General features: G+C 42.1%; 1 protein-coding gene across 1 annotated transcript; it reads left to right on the top strand.

Annotated features, from left to right (window-relative positions):
* The first annotated feature begins 11972 nt into the window (after positions 1-11972).
* LOC141386252 (uncharacterized) lies at positions 11973-15163 on the top strand. Its single transcript, XM_087257128.1, has 2 exons — positions 11973-12156; positions 12314-15163. Exon 2 carries the CDS (start codon positions 12325-12327, stop codon positions 13189-13191), a length of 867 nt encoding a protein of 288 aa, XP_087113254.1. The 5' UTR covers positions 11973-12156; positions 12314-12324; the 3' UTR covers positions 13192-15163.
* The last annotated feature ends 6583 nt before the right edge of the window (positions 15164-21746 follow it).

Genomic DNA, 21746 nt, shown 5'->3' on the forward strand with positions numbered 1-21746 from the left:
AAGGCTTGGTTGTGTTAATACGATGCAAAGCAATGTGTGCTCATGTTTCACTTGAAGGAAATCATTTTACTTTTTCATAAATCCCACTTTGATTACATACAGCTACTCAGCTAACATGAAAACGACTGATATATTTCCTAGTTTCTCTGAAAGGCCCCCCCCCCAAGTGACTCTGATTGCTCAGGAGGTTTGAAATGAGCCTCCACATCCTCCGCTCATTCTACACCTGCACGTTGGAGAGCATCCTGTCTGGCTGTATCACTACCTGGTATGGAAATAGCACCAGCAGCAAGTCCTACATAGGATTGTGCGAACTGCGAGACGCGTAATAGGAGGTGAGCTTCCCTCCCTCCAGTATATCTAGGCGGTGCATGAGGAAAGCCAAGAGAATTATCAGTGACTCCAGCCACCCAAGCCATAGACTCCTATTTCTCTCGACTTCCCTCAGGCAGACGGTTCCACAGCATCCGATTACGCACCAGCTGGCTGAAGGAAAGCTTTTTCCCTTAGACTATCAGGCTGATGAACGCTTAACACACCCCACACAGACTCTTCCATACCCCTCACTGCACACCATCAATATGTAGCATGCACTGCATTTTAACCAATCCATACTTGAAACAATACTACCTACAACTATGTGACTGTCTGGGGCCAGCACCTAAGCTTTTCACTCATCATAGCACAGGAAAAGTGAGGAAGAAACATCTGGAAGCATTAAACTTCGGTGGGGGAAGAGGCAAGCCGTGGAAGAGCAATCTTAATAGTAAGTGTGCAAAGATTGTTTTTCCTTTGTTTAAGACACTTCTTTTAAATTTGTTGAAAAAATGTTGCTAACTTTGTAAGTTATTAACGTCCATGGACGTTTAAATTGAACTGTGAACTTAACCCTAATTTGTCAAGGTTAAACAATTAACCCTATGGAATTATTTCTGTGATTGATTTTGATATGCAAACTGTTTATAAGTATATGGTTAACAAAGTCTATATAGCGCGATAGAGAGCCTCGAGACGGAACAGAACACAGACATGTAAAGTCATCTTTTAGTTCAAGGTCCACTAAAATGTTCATTTACACGCAAAAATGTGTGCAGATGCGGCACTTAGTGATTATTCACATAATCTCTCTTTTGTTATGTGATAAATGAACGTAAAGAGTGAATGAATATGCGTGTTGCTGTAAATCATATCCGTGTGGCTCTTAAAGTGACAGCACGTGTATTCCAACTGCTTATTATTTAGCAAACAAAATCAAATCAAAAGCAAAATAATAGTAATATCATTCATTTTGAACTGAAGGTATAAGTGAAACACTTATTCAAATTAAGATAATTTACTGGCAGTTTTAATATCGTATTTATCCATGACCAGACAAAGGTACCAGCACAAAACATGTAATTATGCAAGTATAGATTTTGAAATGAATTACAACAAATACTAAGATTTATATCTCAAGGCAACTAGTAATTCAGATTGTTTGCCATGCTGAAAAAAACAGCAAATGCTGGTAAGGTATGTTTTGATGCTGGTATGCTGGTCTTGCTTGTTTCAATGCTGGTTTTGCTGGTCTCAATGCTGGTTTTGCTGGTCTCAATGCTGGTTTTGCTGGTTTTGCTGGTCTCAATGCTGGTTTTGCTGGTCTCAATGTCGGTCTTGCTGGTCTCAATGTTGGTCTTGCTGCAAAACCAGCATTGAGACCAGCACTGAAACCAGCAATATATAATAATTATCCATGTTAAATTATTTATATCCTTCCTACAGACAACAGACATCATAAATCACAGATCCACTACAGCGCTACAGGGACTTCCCTTGTACCTCAGGGAGTATGACAAAATAACCAAGACTTGTCTGGTAGGTGTTTAACTTTAAAATATCACAAAACTTCTCATCTATTTAATTTATGGAAATTGTTGTTGTTTTATTGAATAAAAGTGCTGACATGCAAATGGGTTTTTAAGGAAGGAAATAAAAGTTATTTGCCAGTATCTTTTTTGGGCCTGTTTTTAAACTATTTAGAGTTTTATACTATGATTTTTTTTATTAATGTATTACATTTATATTATTCTTAGGACACTGATTTGGAGGAGAACTACACTATAGGAGTGAATTTGGCCATCCTTGATGTGATGGAAGATGACCTCTCTCAGGCAACAAGAAGATGTGTAAACTTTGGCATCAACCTGGAATAAACTGTGGTCATGGATGATCTACTGAACTTTTCTACTATTTTTATAGTACTCTTTGGACTTATTTACGCACTGAATATTGAGTGAAATACACATTTGAGGCAGTTCAGAATATCTTTGTAGGACTGGGAGAAAGGTCCACAGAGTGCAGTCCCTGAAGACCAAGCTTTTTATTTTGTAAGATGCTTGAAGAAAGGTCCTTTTCTTGTGTACCTTATGCATTACATTGTTGTTTGACTAGATGTGACTGCATTCTGTTGACTTGTGCATTTGGAAATTAGGACATGCAGTCTTTTTTGATGTTGTTGTTGTTGTTTCCTTAATACCTTAAAAAATGTTAATGGGTAAACTTTCTCAGTTTTTGTGTACAAAGGACTTTCAACTTACAGTATGTTATTACTGTATTACATGCCACTCAGGCACATTTGCTGTAGTTACACTACCTCGTTTTTGTACTTTAGTGAAGTACTGCAAGAAAATAAATGTTTTGGTAAAATTTGTGTCTGCTTTGTTTTTGCCATGTGTGTTTACTCTGATAACATTTTATTTATTAGTATTACCTTCCAATAGTTTTTTTTTTTTGGTTCACTCGACTTCTGTCATTTCAGGCCATTCAGACAAGAAATGTTCAATTAGCACAACTTAAAAAACAGCCATTTGTGTTTGCTCTGATAACATATAATTTCATAGTACTAATTTCCTTTAGTATTGTCTTGTTCACTCAACTTATGTCATTACAGCCTTGCAGACAAGAAATGTTCAGTTTGCACAACTTCAAATTATTTGTTGTCCTGCAGGTGCAGGCTTTCAGAAAACTACTAATGTTAAGTTGACTCAACCAGACAGTTTTTGTTTCACTGACAAATTATTTTCAGTCAGTGTAGCTAATGTTTTCAAAAGTTGAGTAAACACAAAAAAACAAAAGGAAATTAGTACAAAGTTTTCTTTTGTTGAACTGACTTTTTACAGTGTAGATGGTCAAAAGGCAGGCAGCAGGCAATGTAAACAGGCAACATAAACAACAACTTAAAAAGGCTAAGATCAGTACATGGCAGAACAAGGCAAAGAAAACGCATTCACTAGAAAGATAAGACTCAGCACTGATGTGTATGTGTGCACTGTAAAAATAGTCCATGTAATCAGTCTTTGACAATCCTCCGGCTGTGTTTATGCAATCAGTCATGATCAGGAACTGGTTGTGAATGTGTGGTGCATGACTGAATCTTGTAGTTCATAATGGTTTGTAGCCCGTTAGCCATCTGCAACCAACAGATCGCTGGGTAACACTTTATAATAACTTTAACACTTTAAATTAACTGATTATAATATAATCACTTTGTAATAGAGACTTTGAACCATTTATTAAGCATTAACTAATAGTTTATCATTTGTTAAGCATTAACTTTACATTACTGTACATTAGTAAACAGTTTATAAATGCAGCTACAAATGCTGTATTCTTGACACAACTGCACACTGTAAACGATTTCTGTTTTCACAGTATTATACTGTGTTTCTTACTGTATAAGCTGTGCACAGTGTGTTAGTGTATATATAGTTGTTTTCACAGTATATTAAAGTATTCTCAACATTTTCATATTGTGTACATGGTTAAAAGTATGTTACTGTAGATTTTTTAAATGTAATTTGGGGAAAAAATCAGTTACTGTGCATCTAAATACAGTACTGCAAATGACCGTAAAAACTCTACACACACTACATATTATTATTATTATTATGTTTATTTTTAGACATTATTTTGTGAAGTAAATAAACTAACCAGCTTCTTCACACTGTTCAGTGCATTAAACTGTCCCCTGGTTTTTCATTTTTGGGTGCACTGCACTTTTAATTTTATAAGGTTAACACAGAAATTTTAAATAATTTTTAATGAACATAACTTTGTGCTTAACCAAAACGTAAACTGGAACAAAAGTAATTGATTCATGAAACCAAAGACTGTTAAACACCCAAAATGGCTACTCTCACACTGCAAATCAGAATTTTTCTCAGATCTGATTTTTTTGAATGGCTGTTCACACTGCTCTTATAAAAGTGGCCAATATCAGATTTGCAGTGTGAACAGATCATGGTCCTAAACTGACCCGCATGCGCTAAAGTGCATAATGGAGAGCATAAAATGTCTAATTATCCGCACACGTGAGTGCTGTATGAGTAAGCACGTTGTCATATAATGCTGATATGATTATTACCCTTTTCACTGATAACCGTGGTGTATTTCATGAACTTTAAATGAATGTTCTGCTACTACTAATGTGTATTTCGGCATTTGAGATCTTAAATATGTCTCCTTGTGATAATAAAACACTGATCATTTGTGATTTATGACAACCGCGGTGCGTGGCGCTCTGACCACCGGTAGTTTAGTGAACTCATCAAGGGTTAATAAGCAGCCACAGACTGAGCTGTGAAGGCGGAGTTGGTTTATACCGTTTGTGGAGTTATTTAATTTTACTTCGTTATAAACAGCAAACACGTGCAGAAGGGGGATTTGGGTGCTTGAGCACCTGCCCATTTTCTCTTGGAGAGAAAGTTCTTCCTCATTTGCACACAGATCCCCCATCCGCAACATCCACGATGCTTTTCGGCTTCGCGATCTACCCGTGCCTCAGTCGTTAACCAGATTAGTTAACAAGCACCAGTTATGCCTTCAAATTCTTTTTCAACATGAACAACCAACTTTCTGTGGTACAGTTATTGCCCTGTGTGCCATTCTACTGTGCTGCTGAGGAGTAGAGGATGTTTGCAGCACAGAATGATGACGCATGTCACTCAAAGATTACGTAAAAGTCACATGAAATCCGACATAACCGTTCACACAGCGGTCGCATTTTAAAACGTCAGATCTGTGTCTGATTTAAGACCACATATGAAAGTGGCACAGATCTGACCTGAAAAGATCAGATTCCATGCAGTTTGGGCTGTTCACACTGTCATCACCTGTGTCACATGAGGGGGAAAAAATCAGATTCGTGCCACATTTGCCTGTAGTGTGAACATAGCCAATGATTTCAGTGTCAGCTTAAATGTCAGAGTGACCAGCCTGCTTAAGGCGAATTCATGAATTACGGGTGCCTACTATCACCATGAGGTCACATATCTCCGCATTTTCAAAATAACATTTTAAAAATAACATTTTAAAATATGGAGTATCTTTATGAGTAAATCACAGACTTGAGTTCAAAACAACTATATTCCCGCATGAAAAAACGGTTAAAACTTTATCTTATAAAACAATTATTATAGAGCCATCTAACATCTAAATTGCCGTAATTATTATTATATTGGGGTTCTTCCTCCATCCGGCCACTTGCCACCCGTCACATCCGCTATTGGCAAAGCACGCTTATAATTACACATGATATCTATAAATAAACCACAGTTTGTAAGAACTACATTCCCGCATGAAAAACTTAAAACTTCATTTTGTGACATTAAATGTAATATTTTTAATATTAGCTGGGCTTTTTTATCCGCTATTACTATTTGCTTGTTGGTGTAAAATGAATTCTGGGAGAAAAAAGATTAATACTCAAAACACTTCAAACAAACTTTATTCTTATTGTTAACATTAGATATATGTAATATTTTTGCTGGTAAAGTGAAAAAAAAACAACAACAATATTACTATATTGTAATCAATATCAAGTTTGCACTGGTTCGGTTCAGCACTCGAGCGATACTGAATCGTATTGAACCGGATTAAACTGTTTGCTCTAAATTTATTTTATCACACGTGTTCACAAGCACATTCAGCAATATGTAATTATTGTATAAATGCGTGTGGCCAAGCAGTATAACGAAATAGTAATGAATCAAATTGTTATGTCTTACAATCATATAAAAAAAGGAATTGGTTTTTGGCAGATTCGATTCTTTACTGTTCACTAAGTTAGCCGATCATAGACCTTCACCAGGCAACGGCTCTCCTAATTTTAAATCCACCTGTCATCGTTTCATCCAGTGAATTTATCCTCGGTAAGTGATTAAAAGTCAAATTCTGTCCATTAAAGGATTGTTTTGTATATATTTCAGTGTAGTGTGTGTGTAATTTAAAATAATTAATCAAGTAACTTTAGTTGTAGGTTTTTATGTCACGCTATTCATTAACAAATGGTTTAAGCTCTGTATTTTAAAAAAGACTTCAAAGTTATTCAAAGGCAAAGTCACCATGAAAAGTAAAATGTTTAATAATAAAATAAGCTCTGGTCTTCACATAGTAATTAGGACTAAATTATCATTATAGTTAAATTTGTTACTGTAAGTTGATAACACACACACACAAACACACACCTTCTCCATCCTATTCTAAGATAAATTGATGGGGTCAGGGAATGATTTGTGTACAAATTTATTTTAACCCCATACGGATTGGTATGGTTGTCCATAGATTTAGATTATTAAATGTTAAGTCTTATTTTACTCTTACTATATTCATCTTTTTTGCAGCTACAGGAATTGATTTTGAAAAACTGATGCTTCTAATCACTCCTCACTTTTTATTCAAGGTAATATTGATGTCTTGGTTTTTAAGTTTTCATTAGATTTTTAAATGTCAAGTTGTTCACAGATTTGTTGTGAGGAGTTTCATGTACACCCTTTTTTCTTCAAGTAGTTCCTACATTAAAAAAAAAACTGGTGTTAAAACAACCATGTCATGTTCACCAGTGGTCCTTCCTGACAGATCGCTGGTGAACTACAAATGTCACGTTTAGGAACTACTAGTCCTATCAGGCCATGCCAAACACCATCTGCTCATCAAGGTTGATGAGACACAGCTGAAACTTGTGATGACTGATCATTCAGACTATGGCTGTTTCTCAATATGCGTTCTTCAGCGGTCTTGCGTCCTCGTGTTCTCGTGCAACGTCATCATCAGCTGCCTAAGTTCAGTTCCAATACTCAAGACCGCAAGTACGGAGGACGCGTGAAACTTCCCGGATGTGTTCTTGATATCGAGGATGCATCGATGCAGACTTCAGCAGCGAGCTCGCTCTGGAAGTCCCAGAAGTCATTGCGACTGGAGGTGGGAACCGCAGCATTTTATTTAGATTTATTATTAAAGTTCAGAGATATTACTTATTTACCTCAGGAGTTTCCCTAAATGAAACGGTGAAAGTAAACATTAACATGAATATCTTAATAAAGGAATAAACACATTAAGGGTGTTTGTTTGATGAAATTCGTATTAAAATTTGTTTTATTTATATTGTGCAGAGTATATTTATAATGTTTTTATGCAAAGTATATATTTTGAAGAGGGGGGAAACAATAAATCGTTGTATGAAGGCTGTAATGTTTAAATAATTTCCATTTAAAACGCGTGAAGGTCACATGACCATCAGGAAGAACGCTGTCACGGTTGCAGGTTTGTGCGCTTTTCCGGAGTGTATGTTGATCACGTGGGTTTGTTTTGTTTTGGTTATCCATGTGGATTTGTTAGGCTCACGTGTTTTGACGTCATTCAGTTGGTCTGATTAGTTCGCCAGCTGAGGCTCATCATGGTGCCTATATCTGGGCGACGCTTTTGTGTGTCTGTGTCAGTTCGTTGTTATCACTCATGTTTGTGTGTCTGTGCTCAGGCCCTGCGGAGTAATCTGGATCTGGTTTTCCCTGTTCTGTTTCCTGCCCTGCGTCCTGCGTCCGTCTAGCCTGACACTATTTGTATTTATCAGCACAATAAACTTGTACACTTGCTATTGGATCTTCTCTGACTCTCATTGAATCGTAACAGAACGAACTGACCTTTTACATGGATCCAGCGAGTGTTTCCCAGATCTCCGAGTTCGTCTCCCACAGCAACGCTCGGATCGACCGTCAGGATGAGGCTCTGGCCACCACGGCTCAGGCGATCCAGGCCCTGGTTGGTCAAGTTTCATTGCTCACATCCCAGGTCCAACAACTGGTTACTCGTGCTGCACAGACTGATACTCCACCTGCCCCCGAGACTGCACCGACCCCGGAAGTGTCACCAGCGCCTGCGGTTCCTGGTCGCTCTGTTGAGCCGCGTCTTCCACCTCCGACCAGCTATTCTGGAGAGCCTCTCTTGTGCCGATCCTTCCTGTCTAAGTGTTCCCTTTACATCTCACTGCAGCCGTCATTGTTTTCCTCTGAACAATCTAAGGTGGCATTTGTCATCACCCTCCTTTCGGGAAAGGCGGCTCAGTGGGGAACTACAGCTTGGGAACAGAAGCTACCATGCTGCTCTACGTTTGACCTGTTCTCAAAAGAACTTAAGAAGGTCTTTGATCGAGCCGCTTCCGGGAGAGAGGCCGCCCGAGTCCTCGCTGAACTCCGCCAGGGGAATCGGAGCGTAGCGGAGTACTCGATTGAGTTCCGAACACTAGCCGCTGAATGCGGCTGGAATGCGGAGGCCCAGTGGGACATGTTCCTGCACGGATTGTCTGATCGTCTGCAAGATGCGATCTATTCCTTAGATCTTCCGAAGACTCTGGACGAGCTGGTGGATTTGGCCATCCGTGTGGACACCAGACTGCTTCGGCGTGAGACTCGCCTGCAGCAGAGCAGATTTTCGGATCCCGTTCCTGACTTTCCGGCATTAACTGCGACACCGGAAGCGGTAAGCGCTGACCCGGAACCCATGCAGCTGGGGAGATCCCGCTTGTCCGTGCAGGAAAAGCGCCGACGGAGAACGGAGGGACTCTGCCTCTACTGCGGAGGGGCGGGTCATCGGGTGGCTTCCTGTCCCGTAAAAGACGACACCCATCAGTAGGTAAGGGGTTACTGATGGGTGAAATTAATTTGGAAAAATCCTCTACGGCTGCCACTTTATTGCCCGTCACTGTATCATGGGGTTCCGGAAGTCGTGACACCCATGCCCTCGTCGATTCCGGGGCGGAGGGAAATTTCATTGACTCCAGTTTCGCTTTCAGTTCTAAACTTCCGGTTATTGCACTGTCACAACCCATTGCAGTACGCGCCCTCAGTGGGCTTTCCCTTCCCACTATCACTCACTCCACCAAACCCATAAAACTTATCACGTCTGGAAATCATGTTGAACACATTTCATTTTTTTTAACAGACTGTTCCAACTCACCGGTGGTTTTAGGACATCCATGGTTAATTCTTCATAAACCTCACATTAATTGGGGTCTTAATTCCATATTTTCGTGGAGTGAGAAATGTTATGAGTCTTGTCTTTCGTCTGCTCGTTCTGCTGTTTCTTGTTCTGTGTTTCAGGAGGAGCGCATGGACCTGTCAAACGTGCCCAGTGAGTACCTCGACCTGAAGAGAGTGTTCAGTAAGTCTCGAGCTGCTTCTCTGCCTCCTCATCGTCCCTATGACTGTGCAATAGATTTATTGCCAGGTACCTCTCCGCCTAAAGGCAAGTTATACTCTCTTTCCATTCCTGAGAGGGAGGCCATGGAGAAATATATTTCTGATTCTCTAGCGGCCAAGATCATACGACCCTCTTCTTCTCCGGCGGGGGCGGGGTTCTTTTTCGTGAAAAAGAAGGATGGCTCTCTTAGACCTTGTATAGACTATCGAGGGCTGAACAGCATCACGGTGAAGAATACGTATCCTTTGCCGCTGATGTCTTCAGCGTTCGAGCGTCTGCAAGGGGCTTCGTTTTTCACGAAATTAGATCTCCGTAACGCATATCATTTGGTTCGCATGAAGCAGGGTCATGAGTGGAAAACCGCGTTTTTGACCCCCAGGGGGCATTTTGAATATTGTGTTCTTCCGTTCGGGCTTTCTAATGCTCCTGCGGTTTTCCAAGCACTCGTAAATGACGTGTTGCGAGACATGATAGATCAGTTTATTTATGTCTACCTGGATGACATTCTGATTTTTTCTCGTTCTCTCCAGGAACATGTGCAGCACGTCAGGCGAGTGCTTCAGCGGCTGCTAGAGAATGGGCTTTTTGTCAAGGCGGAGAAATGCGTGTTCCATGCACAGTCTGTTCCCTTTCTAGGACACATTGTGTCAGTCGAGGGGGTGCGCATGGATCCAGAGAAAGTTCAGGCTGTGGTGAATTGGTCAATCCCCGAGTCTCGTAAGGCCCTGCAGAGATTTCTGGGCTTCGCTAATTTTTACCGGCGTTTTATTCGCAATTTCAGCCAGCTCGCCGCCCCTCTGACGTCCTTAACCTCCGCCAAGACGCCTTTCAGGTGGTCGAGTGCAGCACAGGTTGCATTCACTAAACTAAAGAGCCGCTTCGTTTCAGCTCCTATTCTGGTGACACCTGATCCAGCCCCGCAGTTCGTGGTGGAGGTTGACGCGTCAGAGGTGGGCGTGGGCGCGATCCTGTCCCAGCGCGCAGCCTCGGATGACAGAATACATCCGTGCGCGTTTTTCTCTCACCGATTATCTCCCGCTGAACGAAATTACGACATTGGTAATAGGGAGTTGTTGGCTGTCAAACTCGCTTTGGAGGAGTGGCGTCATTGGTTGGAGGGTTCGGGGGTTCCCTTTATCGTTTGGACCGATCATAAGAACCTCGAATACATCAGGTCCGCCAAACGACTTAACTCCAGGCAGGCTCGGTGGGCATTATTTTTCGGACGTTTTGACTTTACCATCTCATATCGACCGGGTTCTAAAAACATCAAACCCGACGCGTTATCCCGTCTTTTTGATTCTTCCGAGCGCAATACGTCTCTTGAGCCCATCGTTCCCCAGAGGATTTGTATTTCTGCAGTAACATGGGAGATCGAGAGCAGGGTCCGCACAGCCCTGCATGGGGTAACGCCCCCGGTCGGATGCCCACCCAGTCGTTTGTTTGTGCCGGAGGAGATTCGGTCTGACGTCATTCGGTGGGGACATTCATCCAAAGTGGCTTGTCATCCTGGGGTGAGTCGTACATTATTTTTGGTTAAACAGCGGTTTTGGTGGCCAGCTATGGCACGGGACATACGCGAGTTTGTTTTGGCCTGTTCTGTTTGTGCTGTTTCTAAGACTTCTAATCGCCCCCCTGCTGGACTCCTTCAGCCGCTGTCAGTGCCTTCGAGACCCTGGTCGCACATTTCGCTAGATTTCGTCACTGGTTTCCCGCCATCTGGTGGCAATACGGCTGTTTTGACCGTTGTGGACCGGTTCTCGAAGGCTACTCATTTCATTCCTCTGCCCAAATTACCCTCAGCCAGAGAGACAGCGGATGCTGTCATTAATCACGTCTTTCGCATTCATGGCCTCCCGACGGACGTGGTTTCTGACAGGGGTCTGACAGTTTTTCTGACAGTCAGGGTCTGACAAATTTTGGAGAGAATTCTGTCATTTATTGGGAGCGACTGTAAGCCTTTCTTCTGGTTTCCATCCTCAGAGTAACGGACAAACAGAGAGGGCCAATCAAGATCTCGAGCGTATGTTACGTTGTTTGGTTTCCCAAAATCCCGCCTCTTGGAGTCAGCAGCTCCCATGGGTGGAGTACGCACACAATTCATTACCAGTGTCGGCTACGGGCCTCTCTCCGTTTCAGTGTAGCTTAGGATACCAGCCACCAGCTTTTCCCAGTCTGGAATCCGAAATCGCGGTCCCCTCTGCCCACGCCTTTGTCCAGAGGTGCCGACGCACTTGGAGCAGAGCCAGACAGACCCTCCTCCAAGTGGGTGCGCGCACCAAGGCTAAAGCCGATCGCCACCGGTCGAAGCCTCCCGTTTACGTCGTTGGTCAAAAAGTGTGGCTTTCAACTAAGAATATTCCCTTGCGTTCCGTATGTAATAAACTTGCACCTAAATTTATTGGCCCATTCACTGTCATCAAGATCACTCACTCACTCATTGGAAACGCGCATGCTCGAGTGACGTCACTGGCGTCACTGTCTCCGTTCGGTCACACACTGTGTGCTTGAAGTTTGGACTTGCTATTTACTCGCAATTTTAATCTTAATCATTAAATTCTTCCTCATTCGCTAAGTATTTGTCTCTCCTACTTAGGGTGACCAAACCCTTAATACATTTATACAAACAAAGCTGCTTTAAAAACGGTCTGTCCCTCGAGCATCCGCCTGTTGTTTGTAGCTTTAGCCTGCTAGCGCCGCTGGTCAGCTAAAGCTACCGACCTCTTTAACCATACACTTTTGACTTACTGGCTTTGCTCTTTACCCCGTAAAATGTCGCTTCCGTCTCTGTCCTTGTGTGCAGGAGAAGCATCGATGGAGGCGTTGGAGCTGGAGCTGGAAGAAGTGGAGTCCCAGATCCGCGCGCTGGTGGTAAGACGGTCGCGGCTACGGGAACGGCTTCTCGCCGTACCTAATGCTAAGGCCGTCTCATCACCTAAGGTACGTGGAAATTACAACCACATCATTCCCTCTACCTCAACCCCGCGTCCTTCTCTGTCCAGGCCCAGCGCACCCGGGGCGCGGCTCAGCCAGGCGTCGTTCACGCCGACACCCGGCTACCACGGCGCCTGGGTGCAGCCGCGCAAGGTGCTTCCCAGATCCCGGGGCAGAACGTCTCCGCCTGTGTTCGAGATCTCCACGGAGAACCGCTTCTCCCCTCTCCGCGAATCGGGTCCCGATGTGGCCATCATCGGTGACTCGATCGTTCGTCACGTCCGTGCCGCCTCCTCAAAAGGTAATAAAGTACGTACTTTCTGCTTTCCTGGTGCCCGTGTGAAAAATATTTCTACACAGATTCCAACCATCCTGGGCGCTGCCGAGAGCCCTGGTGCCGTTGTCCTCCACGTGGGGACAAACGACACCGGGCTCCGGCAGTCGGAGATCCTGAAGAAGGACTTCAGGAGCCTGATCGAGACGGTTCGACGCACCTCGCCCGCCACGCAGATCATCGTGTCTGGGCCGCTTCCTACCTACCGCCGAGGAAATGAAAGGTTCAGTAGACTTTTAGCTTTGAATGAATGGCTAATAACATGGTGTAAAGAACAGAAATTGCTCTTTGCTAATAACTGGAATCTTTTCTGGGAGCGTCCTAGGCTCTTCCGTCCTGACGGCCTGCACCCCAGTCGAGCCGGAGCTGAACTCCTGTCGGACAACATCTCCAGACTACTTCGCACCATCTGACTAGCAGGTAAAAATTCACAAAATTCACACTATAGCCACCTAGACTCTTGTTCACCCCACTTAAACATCAGTAACGCATATCTGGCGAATCCTATAGAGACTGTGTCTGTTCCTCGTATTATTAGATTAAGAAATAAACGTACTGTGTGCTCCAGGAAAAATCTAGTAAGAATCAAACCAGAAAAACCAGTAGAAAGTGAAAATACAAATTTCGTAAAACTTGGTCTCCTAAACATCAGGTCACTTGCACCTAAAGCACTTATCATTAATGAAATAATAACAGAAAACAATCTTAATGCACTCTGTCTCACTGAAACCTGGCTGAAACAAAATGACTATATTAGCTTAAATGAAGCAACTCCTCCAGGATTCTTATATAAACATGAGGCTCGTCAAACTGGTCGTGGTGGTGGAGTTGCATCAATCTTTAGTGATTTCCTTAATATTAAACAGAGAAACGGACTTATGTTTAGCTCCTTTGAAGTATTATCGCTTAATGTTCAGCTTCCAGATACTATACAAAAACCTATGTTATCTCTCGCTTTAATCACCATATATAGACCCCCAGGACCCTATGTCAAATTTCTAAAAGAATTTTCTGATTTTATTTCTGACTTACTAGTCAAAACTGATAAAATGCTAATTGTAGGTGACTTTAACATCCACATAGACGACGCTAATGATACATTAGGGCTCGCGTTTATGGATTTAATACACTCACTTGGGATAAAGCAAAACGTTGTGGGTCCAACCCATCGCTTAAAGCATACATTAGATCTAATTCTGTCTTATGGAATCGAGGTTATTGACGTAGACATTATACCACAAAGTGATGATATTACAGATCACTACCTCTTACTATATAAGCTATGTTTACCTGAAATCAGCAAACCCGCTCCAATACTCCGCCCTAGTAGAACTATTGTTCCGTCAACTAAAGATGAATTTATAAATAACTTACCTGATCTCTCTCTATTTCGTAATGCACCCGCAAACTCAAATGATCTTGATGTAGTAACCAGCAGTATGGATGCCATCTTTACTAGCACACTAAATACTGTGGCACCCATCAAATTAAAAAAGGCTAGAGAGATTAAAACTATACCATGGTATAATAGTCATACTCGTGCGCTCAAAACAGCAACCCGCGCCCTGGAACGTAAATGGAAAAAAACTAATTTAGAGGTCTTTAGAATTGCGTACAAAGACAGTATGTCCAGCTATAGGAGGGCTCTAAAATCTGCCAGGACCGAGCACCTGCGCAAACTGATAGAAAATAATCATAACAATCCTAGATTTTTATTTAACACCATCTCTAAATTAGCAAATAATCGGTCATCCTTGGAACAAACTACTCCACCGCAAATTAGTAGTGATGACTTCATGAATTTTTTCAGTAATAAAATAGAAGGCTTTAGACAGAAAATAGGAGATGCCAAACTTTCTGCACCGGCTTATACTCCAAATCCTGTAAATATTTCATTAAATCATAATAATAACCTACACTGCTTCAAAATCATAGAACATGAAGAGTTAGTAAAAATTATAAATAGCTCTAAACCGGCTACGTGTATGCTGGACTCAATTCCAACAAAATTACTGAAAGAGCTGCTACCTGCTATAGGAGAACCTCTTCTTAACATTATCAACTCTTCTTTATCTATAGGCCATGTTCCAAACTCTTACAAGCTAGCTGTTATTAAGCCTATTATTAAGAAACCGCAACTAGACACCAACAACTTAGCTAACTATAGGCCTATTTCAAATCTTCCATTTATGTCTAAAATACTAGAAAAAGTTGTTTCCACTCAATTATGCTCTTATCTGCAGACGAACAATATTTTTGAAGTGTTTCAGTCAGGTTTCAGGGCTCACCACAGTACAGAAACCGCCTTAGTGAAAATAACCAACGATTTACTCTTAGCTGCTGACCGAGGGTGCGTCTCGCTATTAGTTTTACTCGATCTTAGTGCGGCATTTGATACCATTGACCACAATATCCTCATAAATCGTTTAAAGTCTACAGGTGTCCAGGGACAGGCTCTACAATGGTTTAAGTCATACTTAACTGACCGCTACCAGTTTGTAAATCTTAATGGACAGCCTTCACAAATCTGCCCAGTAAAGTATGGGGTGCCTCAAGGATCAGTTTTAGGCCCTTTACTGTTTACAATTTACATGCTACCTATGGGAGACATTATTAGAAGACATGGGATCAGCTTTCACTGCTATGCAGATGATACTCAATTATATATTTCCACTAAACCTGACGAGACGTCTGAACTTTCTAAACTAACTGAGTGCATCAAAGACATCAAAGACTGGATGACCAACAATTTTCTTCTCTTAAACTCAGACAAAACAGAATTATTACTTATTGGGCCTAAATCTTGCACACAGCAGATCTCGCAACTCAATTTACAATTAGAGGGATACAAAGTTAGCTTTAGCTCTACAATAAAAGATCTGGGTGTCATATTAGACAGCAATCTAACTTTTAAAAACCATATATCCCATGTCACAAAAACTGCCTTCTTTCATCTGAGAAATATCGCTAAATTACGAAATATGCTATCCATCTCAGATGCAGAAAAGCTAGTCCATGCTTTTATGACTTCGAGACTGGATTACTGTAATGCTCTATTTGCTGGCTGCCCAGCATCCTCTATTAACAAACTTCAATTAGTACAAAATGCAGCAGCCAGAGTTCTGACCAGGTCTAGAAAATATGATCATATAACCCCAATTTTATCCTCCTTACACTGGCTGCCTGTTAAATTTCGTATTGAATTTAAAATATTACTTCTCACCTATAAAGCTCTAAATAATCTAGCTCCTGTTTATCTAACCAACCTTCTGTCTCACTACGAACCAACTCGCTCCTTAAGATCTCAAAATTCAGGGCTTCTGGTAGTACCTAGAATAGCAAAATCAAGTAAAGGAGGTCGAGCCTTCTCTTTCATGGCTCCTACACTCTGGAATAGCCTTCCTGGTAATGTCCGAGGCTCAGACACACTCTCCCAGTTCAAAACTAGATTAAAGACCTATCTGTTTAGTAAAGCATACACTCACCTAGCAGGTTCCACACTGGCTTCTACATCTTGCTTATATACACCATGAACAGCAGCTACGCTAATTATTCTCTTTATTCTCTATTTTCACCTGGGGATACTCATCCCGAGGTCCTCAGATTAGGCGGAGTCACTGATTGGATCCAAGACCAGCGACGTGATGATCCCAAGGATTCCATATCCGGGACCAGGCCATATCCTGAGCTGCTGCTGCGCTGATGGTCGTGGGGAGTGGAGAACATGTGTCTGATTCCAGCGACGCTCCAGGGACAGACGAGTCTTCATTGAGGCCATCTTCCAGCATAAACCACGACGAATGAAGTTCTGCACAAGACTTTTGGCCAGCGGAGAAATTAAAATGGTCGTGCCCAACTGAGTCTGGTTCTCTCAAGGTTTTTTTTCTTCACTCCCATCAGGTGAAGTTTTTTTTCCCTCTCCGCTGTCGCCACTGCCTCGCATGGTTCAGGATTGGTAGAGCTACGCATCGATGAATTTGCTCTTCAGTGTTTGAACTCTCAGTAATGATTAAATCACACTGAACAGAGCTAAACTGAACTGAACTTAAACACTAAAACCTGAACCACACTGTTCCAGTTACTATGACCATTTATGTGAAGCTGCTTTGACACAATCTACATTGTAAAAGCGCTATACAAATAAAGTTGAATTGAATTGAATTGAATTCATGTTTCCAAATTAAAGCCCGTTTTTCATACGGCCATTAACCCGCCCACTCCGGTTCCCCCCCCGCCGCGTCTCGTAGATGGGGAGACCGTTTATTCGGTTAAGCGCATTCTGGACTCGAGACGGAGGGGACGAGGATTTCAGTACTTGGTGGACTGGGAAGGTTATGGTGCGGAGGAGAGGAGTTGGGTTCCTGCAAAGGACATATTGGATCACTCTCTTATCGATGATTACAATCGCCAGGTAAGCTCTTCTGGAAGCACCAGGAGGTGCTCGTAGGAGAGGAGGTAATGTCACGGTTGCAGGTTTGTGCGCTTCTCCGGAGTGTATGTTGATCACGTGGGTTTGTTTTGTTTTGGTTATCCATGTGGATTTGTTAGGCTCACGTGTTTTGACGTCATTCAGTTGGTCTGATTAGTTCGCCAGCTGAGGCTCATCATGGTGCCTATATCTGGGCGACGCTTTTGTGTGTCTGTGTCAGTTCGTTGTTATCACTCATGTTTGTGTGTCTGTGCTCAGGCCCTGCGGAGTAATCTGGATCTGGTTTTCCCTGTTCTGTTTCCTGCCCTGCGTCCGTCTAGCCTGACACTATTTGTATTTATCAGCACAATAAACTTGTACACTTGCTATTGGATCTTCTCTGACTCTCATTGAATCGTAACAAACGCAGCATCCTATTTCTCAAAGGACGCATTCTCTGCCCTCGCGGTCTCCTGAGTTCGTTCTTCCGAGGACACCTGGCAAGACCGCTCTCCACAAGAACACAAGTCCGTTCTCTGCGTTCTTGGAATTGAGAAACAGCCTATGTATACACCACACATACACCAGTTTTTGATGTTGATGTATGTACCTTGCATGTCCTAGCTTCTTGTTTTGCCTGTTTCTTGAATTTAGCCTTGTTTATTGTTTGATTCCTGTTTGCCATCTATTTTTGACCATATGCCAGTTTTTTGACTACATTTTTGGATTTTCCTTTTTGTATCAGCCACTTCTGTTTGTCTCTGTTTTGCTTAAATATAACCTTATTTTATCTGCACTTGGATCCTCGTCTTTGTTGTTCCTTGCTTTGATCGCCTCACGTGACTGAAAGACTCCGTCATTATGGATCCAGCAGTTACAGGGATGAGGGCATCCCTTGTACTACGTTCTTCTGCTCGAAAGGCAAGTTCACAGCCAGAGCTTCCAGATTTCCCATCACAGCCAGTGCTGCTAGAGCCTCCACCTGAGTCCCACGAGAGGCCGGAGCCGCCACCTGAGTCCCACGAGAGGCCGGAGCCGCCACCTAAGTCCCACGAGAGGCCGGAGCCGCCACCTGAGTCCCACGAGAGGCCGGAGCCGCCACCTGAGTCCCACGAGAGGCCGGAGCCGCCACCTGAGTCCCACGAGAGGCCGGAGCCGCCACCTGAGTCCCACGAGAGGCCGGAGCCGCCACCTGAGTCCCACAAATGGCTGCCAGAATTGTGTGATTTTCCAGTGCTGCCAGAATTGTGTGACTTTTCCAGTGCTGCCAGAATTGTGTGACTTTTCCAGTGCTGCCAGAATTGTGTGACTTTTCCAGTGCTGCCAGAATTGTGTGACTTTTCCAGTGCTGCCAGAATTGTGTGACATTTCCAGTGCTGCCAGAATTGTGTGACTTTCCAGTGCTGCCAGAATTGTGTGACTTCCCAGTGCTTCCAGAGCCATGTGACTTCCCAGTGCTGCCAGAGTTATCTGAACCATCAGTCAATCTTGATCTTAAGCCTCCAGACCCACTGGGGTTGTGTGTGCAGCTCCATGCTCCAGGCCCTCCCCAGCTCCATGCTCCAGGCTCTCCCCAGCTCCTCCGCTCCACCTCTCTCCTGAACTGTTCTGGGTGCGTCTGGAATCCGCTATTAGAAAGGGGGTAATGTCATGTTCACCAGTGATCCTCCCTGACAGATCGCGTGTGAACTACAAATGTCACGTTTAGGAACTACAAGTCCTATCAGGCCATGCCAAACACCAGCTGCTCATCAAGGCTGATGAGACACAGCTGAAACATGACTGATCATTCAGACTATTTATACACCACACATACACCAGTTTAGTACAGAGTCTTTGATGTTGATGTATGTATCTTACATCATGTAGCTTCTTGTTTTGCCTGTTTCTTGACTTTAGCCTAGTTTATTGTTTGATTCCTGTTTGCCATCTATTTTTGACCTTATGCCAGTTTTTTGACTACGCTTTTGGATCATTCCTTTTTGTATCAGCCACTTCTTTTTGTCCCTGTTTTGCTTAAATATAATCTTATTTTATCTGCACTTGGATCCTCGTCTTTGTTGTTCATTGCTTTTATCGCCTCACGTGACAAAACACAGCTAGGCTATTTGGCTACCAAGTATTACACAAAGATTTTTCATTATAACTGTAGTCTGTTTATAAGCAATTTTAGTGGGCGTATGTGTTTGTTTTTTTCAAACAGCCTGGAAACTGCAAGTTTGGTTTAACATGTTATTTAGTTTGTCTTAACATGGATTGAATGTTGAAGGGTTTCATAGTGGGAATAAGTGTAAAAGAGAACCACTGAATAGAATGGCATAATGATTCTGCTTGTTCGAAGAAGGTACTTGATTTAGTTTTCCTCAAGCAATACATCAGTTTTTATGACAAATGCTTGACTCTTGAATTGAACGGACAGTTCACCCAAAAATGAAAATAATGAAATCATTGTCTTAAACAGGGGTGCTCAACCCTGTTCCTGGAGATCGACCTTGCTGCAGAGTTTAGCTCCAACCCTCATCAAACACAACTAAAACAACCAAATAGGATCTGAAGGAGCACTTGATAATTAAAGAAGACAGGTGTGTTTGATCAAAGTTGCAGGTGAGATCTGCAGTAAGGTAGATCTCCAGGAACAGGGTTGAGCAACCCTGGTCTAAAAGCTCAAAAATGCTGTTTTCGGAGGCCAGGTTGGATGTAGTTCAGAAATAGATTCATTACGGTCAATGCTTAAAGTAAATGTTTACTTCTCTTTGTAGACCAAACATGCTTAGTTAGTGTTCAGTTATCTCTCACATTTTAATAAATGGTTCCTATTAGTTACTTTTTACATTTATATATGGGTAAGCATATTTTTTTAAACAACTTGACTTAACTAAATGACTGTTACCCTAGCTGCTGGGAAAAAAAAAAAAACGTAAAATAACTTTTTTTTTTTTTTTACACTGGGTGCACAAGAGCTCATTTGATAGCACATAAGCAAAGATTCTGTCCTGTCGACATCTCTGACGACCTGGACGTGCTTTGACATCCGTGATACATCTTCATATTATAATGCATACAGGAATTCTGCAAGCCTATCTTAATTGTTATTTTGTAATAATTAAAATATAAAGTATTTAAATATTTCTTAACGTTTTACTGATGTTGCGCATAGTAATATAATGATAATTTACCACTGCATTTTTAAGAAACACCCTGTTCCAAACCATCCCTGTGGAGAACCATGACTGACAGGAAGTTATCAGGTTGACTTTGCGCTGGAGAGGATTCATCAAAGAAACAGCCCTTACAATAGAGTGAAGGCTCTTCACATGCCACAGACTTTCAGGACATCTATAACCTGACTATTCATCTCCTCTCTCTCTCCTTCAATGAGGTTGTTAAATCTGATCAGGTGCAGTCAACCCTGTAAATTGGCTCTACTGATGGATTCTCCATCCTGATTGGTCCACCAAAGGATTGGCTGGAGTATATAAGACAGAGCTGGGATCATATGGAGTGTGGAGGCTTGGAGCAAGAACCCCTTCTGCAGGCATTTAATTGGGGTTTTGTTCTTTTTTGATGTGGTTATATTGTTAATAATGTCTGTGGAGACTTTTATTCCTCTGGTGAGAGGACTTGTTTAGCCAAATCATGCGAGTTAACAGCTAACCTGTCAAAGCATATTTTCTTTATCTTTTTGGCAAAAAGATTTTATTTATTGTTTGTTCAATTTATTGTTTATTTAGGAAGCTGTAGGGAGGTGGTTGCAATTTTCTTTTGTCTTAAGTTTTCTCCTGTGTAAGAACAGACAGTGAGTTAGTGTATTGTTTTTTTATTTTTTTTTCTATTTTATTTATTAGTTTAGTTAGATAAAAATTTGGAAGCTAGGATGCTTTGTTTATGTTGGGCTTGACCCCTTCTGAAGACTAGTTTGCTTCCTTGTTAAATTTATGCTTTTTTCATGCAAAACTTGTTGTCTTTGTGAGTCAGTAGAAGGGGAAATCCACCACATTCTTGTATTACTCCTTCCCAACTCTAGTCTGGAGAGGTTGTAATAAATTAGGGGCTTGTCTGCTGGTTTGTTTGGCAGAATTATTATTATTATTTTTATTTTTTTGAGGAAGGAAATTTGTGTGAGTATGGTTTTTGATTTGATTACATTTACTCTTTGTCCAACTCTTGAGGCTTTTAACAAATGTCGTAAAGATAATTTGTTACAAGTGGCTGATTTTTTTTAATATTAAAGTTTTCTAAGATGCAAGTAAACGTATCATTTAAATTGAATTGCAAGATATCTTAATAGAACAAGGAAGTTTTACCATTTCAGACTGAGGATGATGGAAGTGTTACTAAGAGTTCTCCATAAAGTTGACCTCCACTCCCCAGCAGCCCTGTTCTGACCTCTTCATGCAGCTCAAAGGACCGAGCTGTCCCGGGAGAAGCTTGCTAATATGCAGAATTGGACTCTAGGCCATCTAGGCATTCAAAGCAGTTGCAGACCTGGACAGAGTCATCCAGCCCAGCACCTCCTTGTGCTGCAAAAGGGAGGATTTCTCCCTCTGAGCTATCAACCAA

Source organism: Danio rerio, chromosome 6 (assembly GCF_052040795.2).
Source record: "Danio rerio strain M-AB ecotype USA chromosome 6, GRCz13ab, whole genome shotgun sequence".
NCBI lineage: Eukaryota > Metazoa > Chordata > Actinopteri > Cypriniformes > Danionidae > Danio > Danio rerio.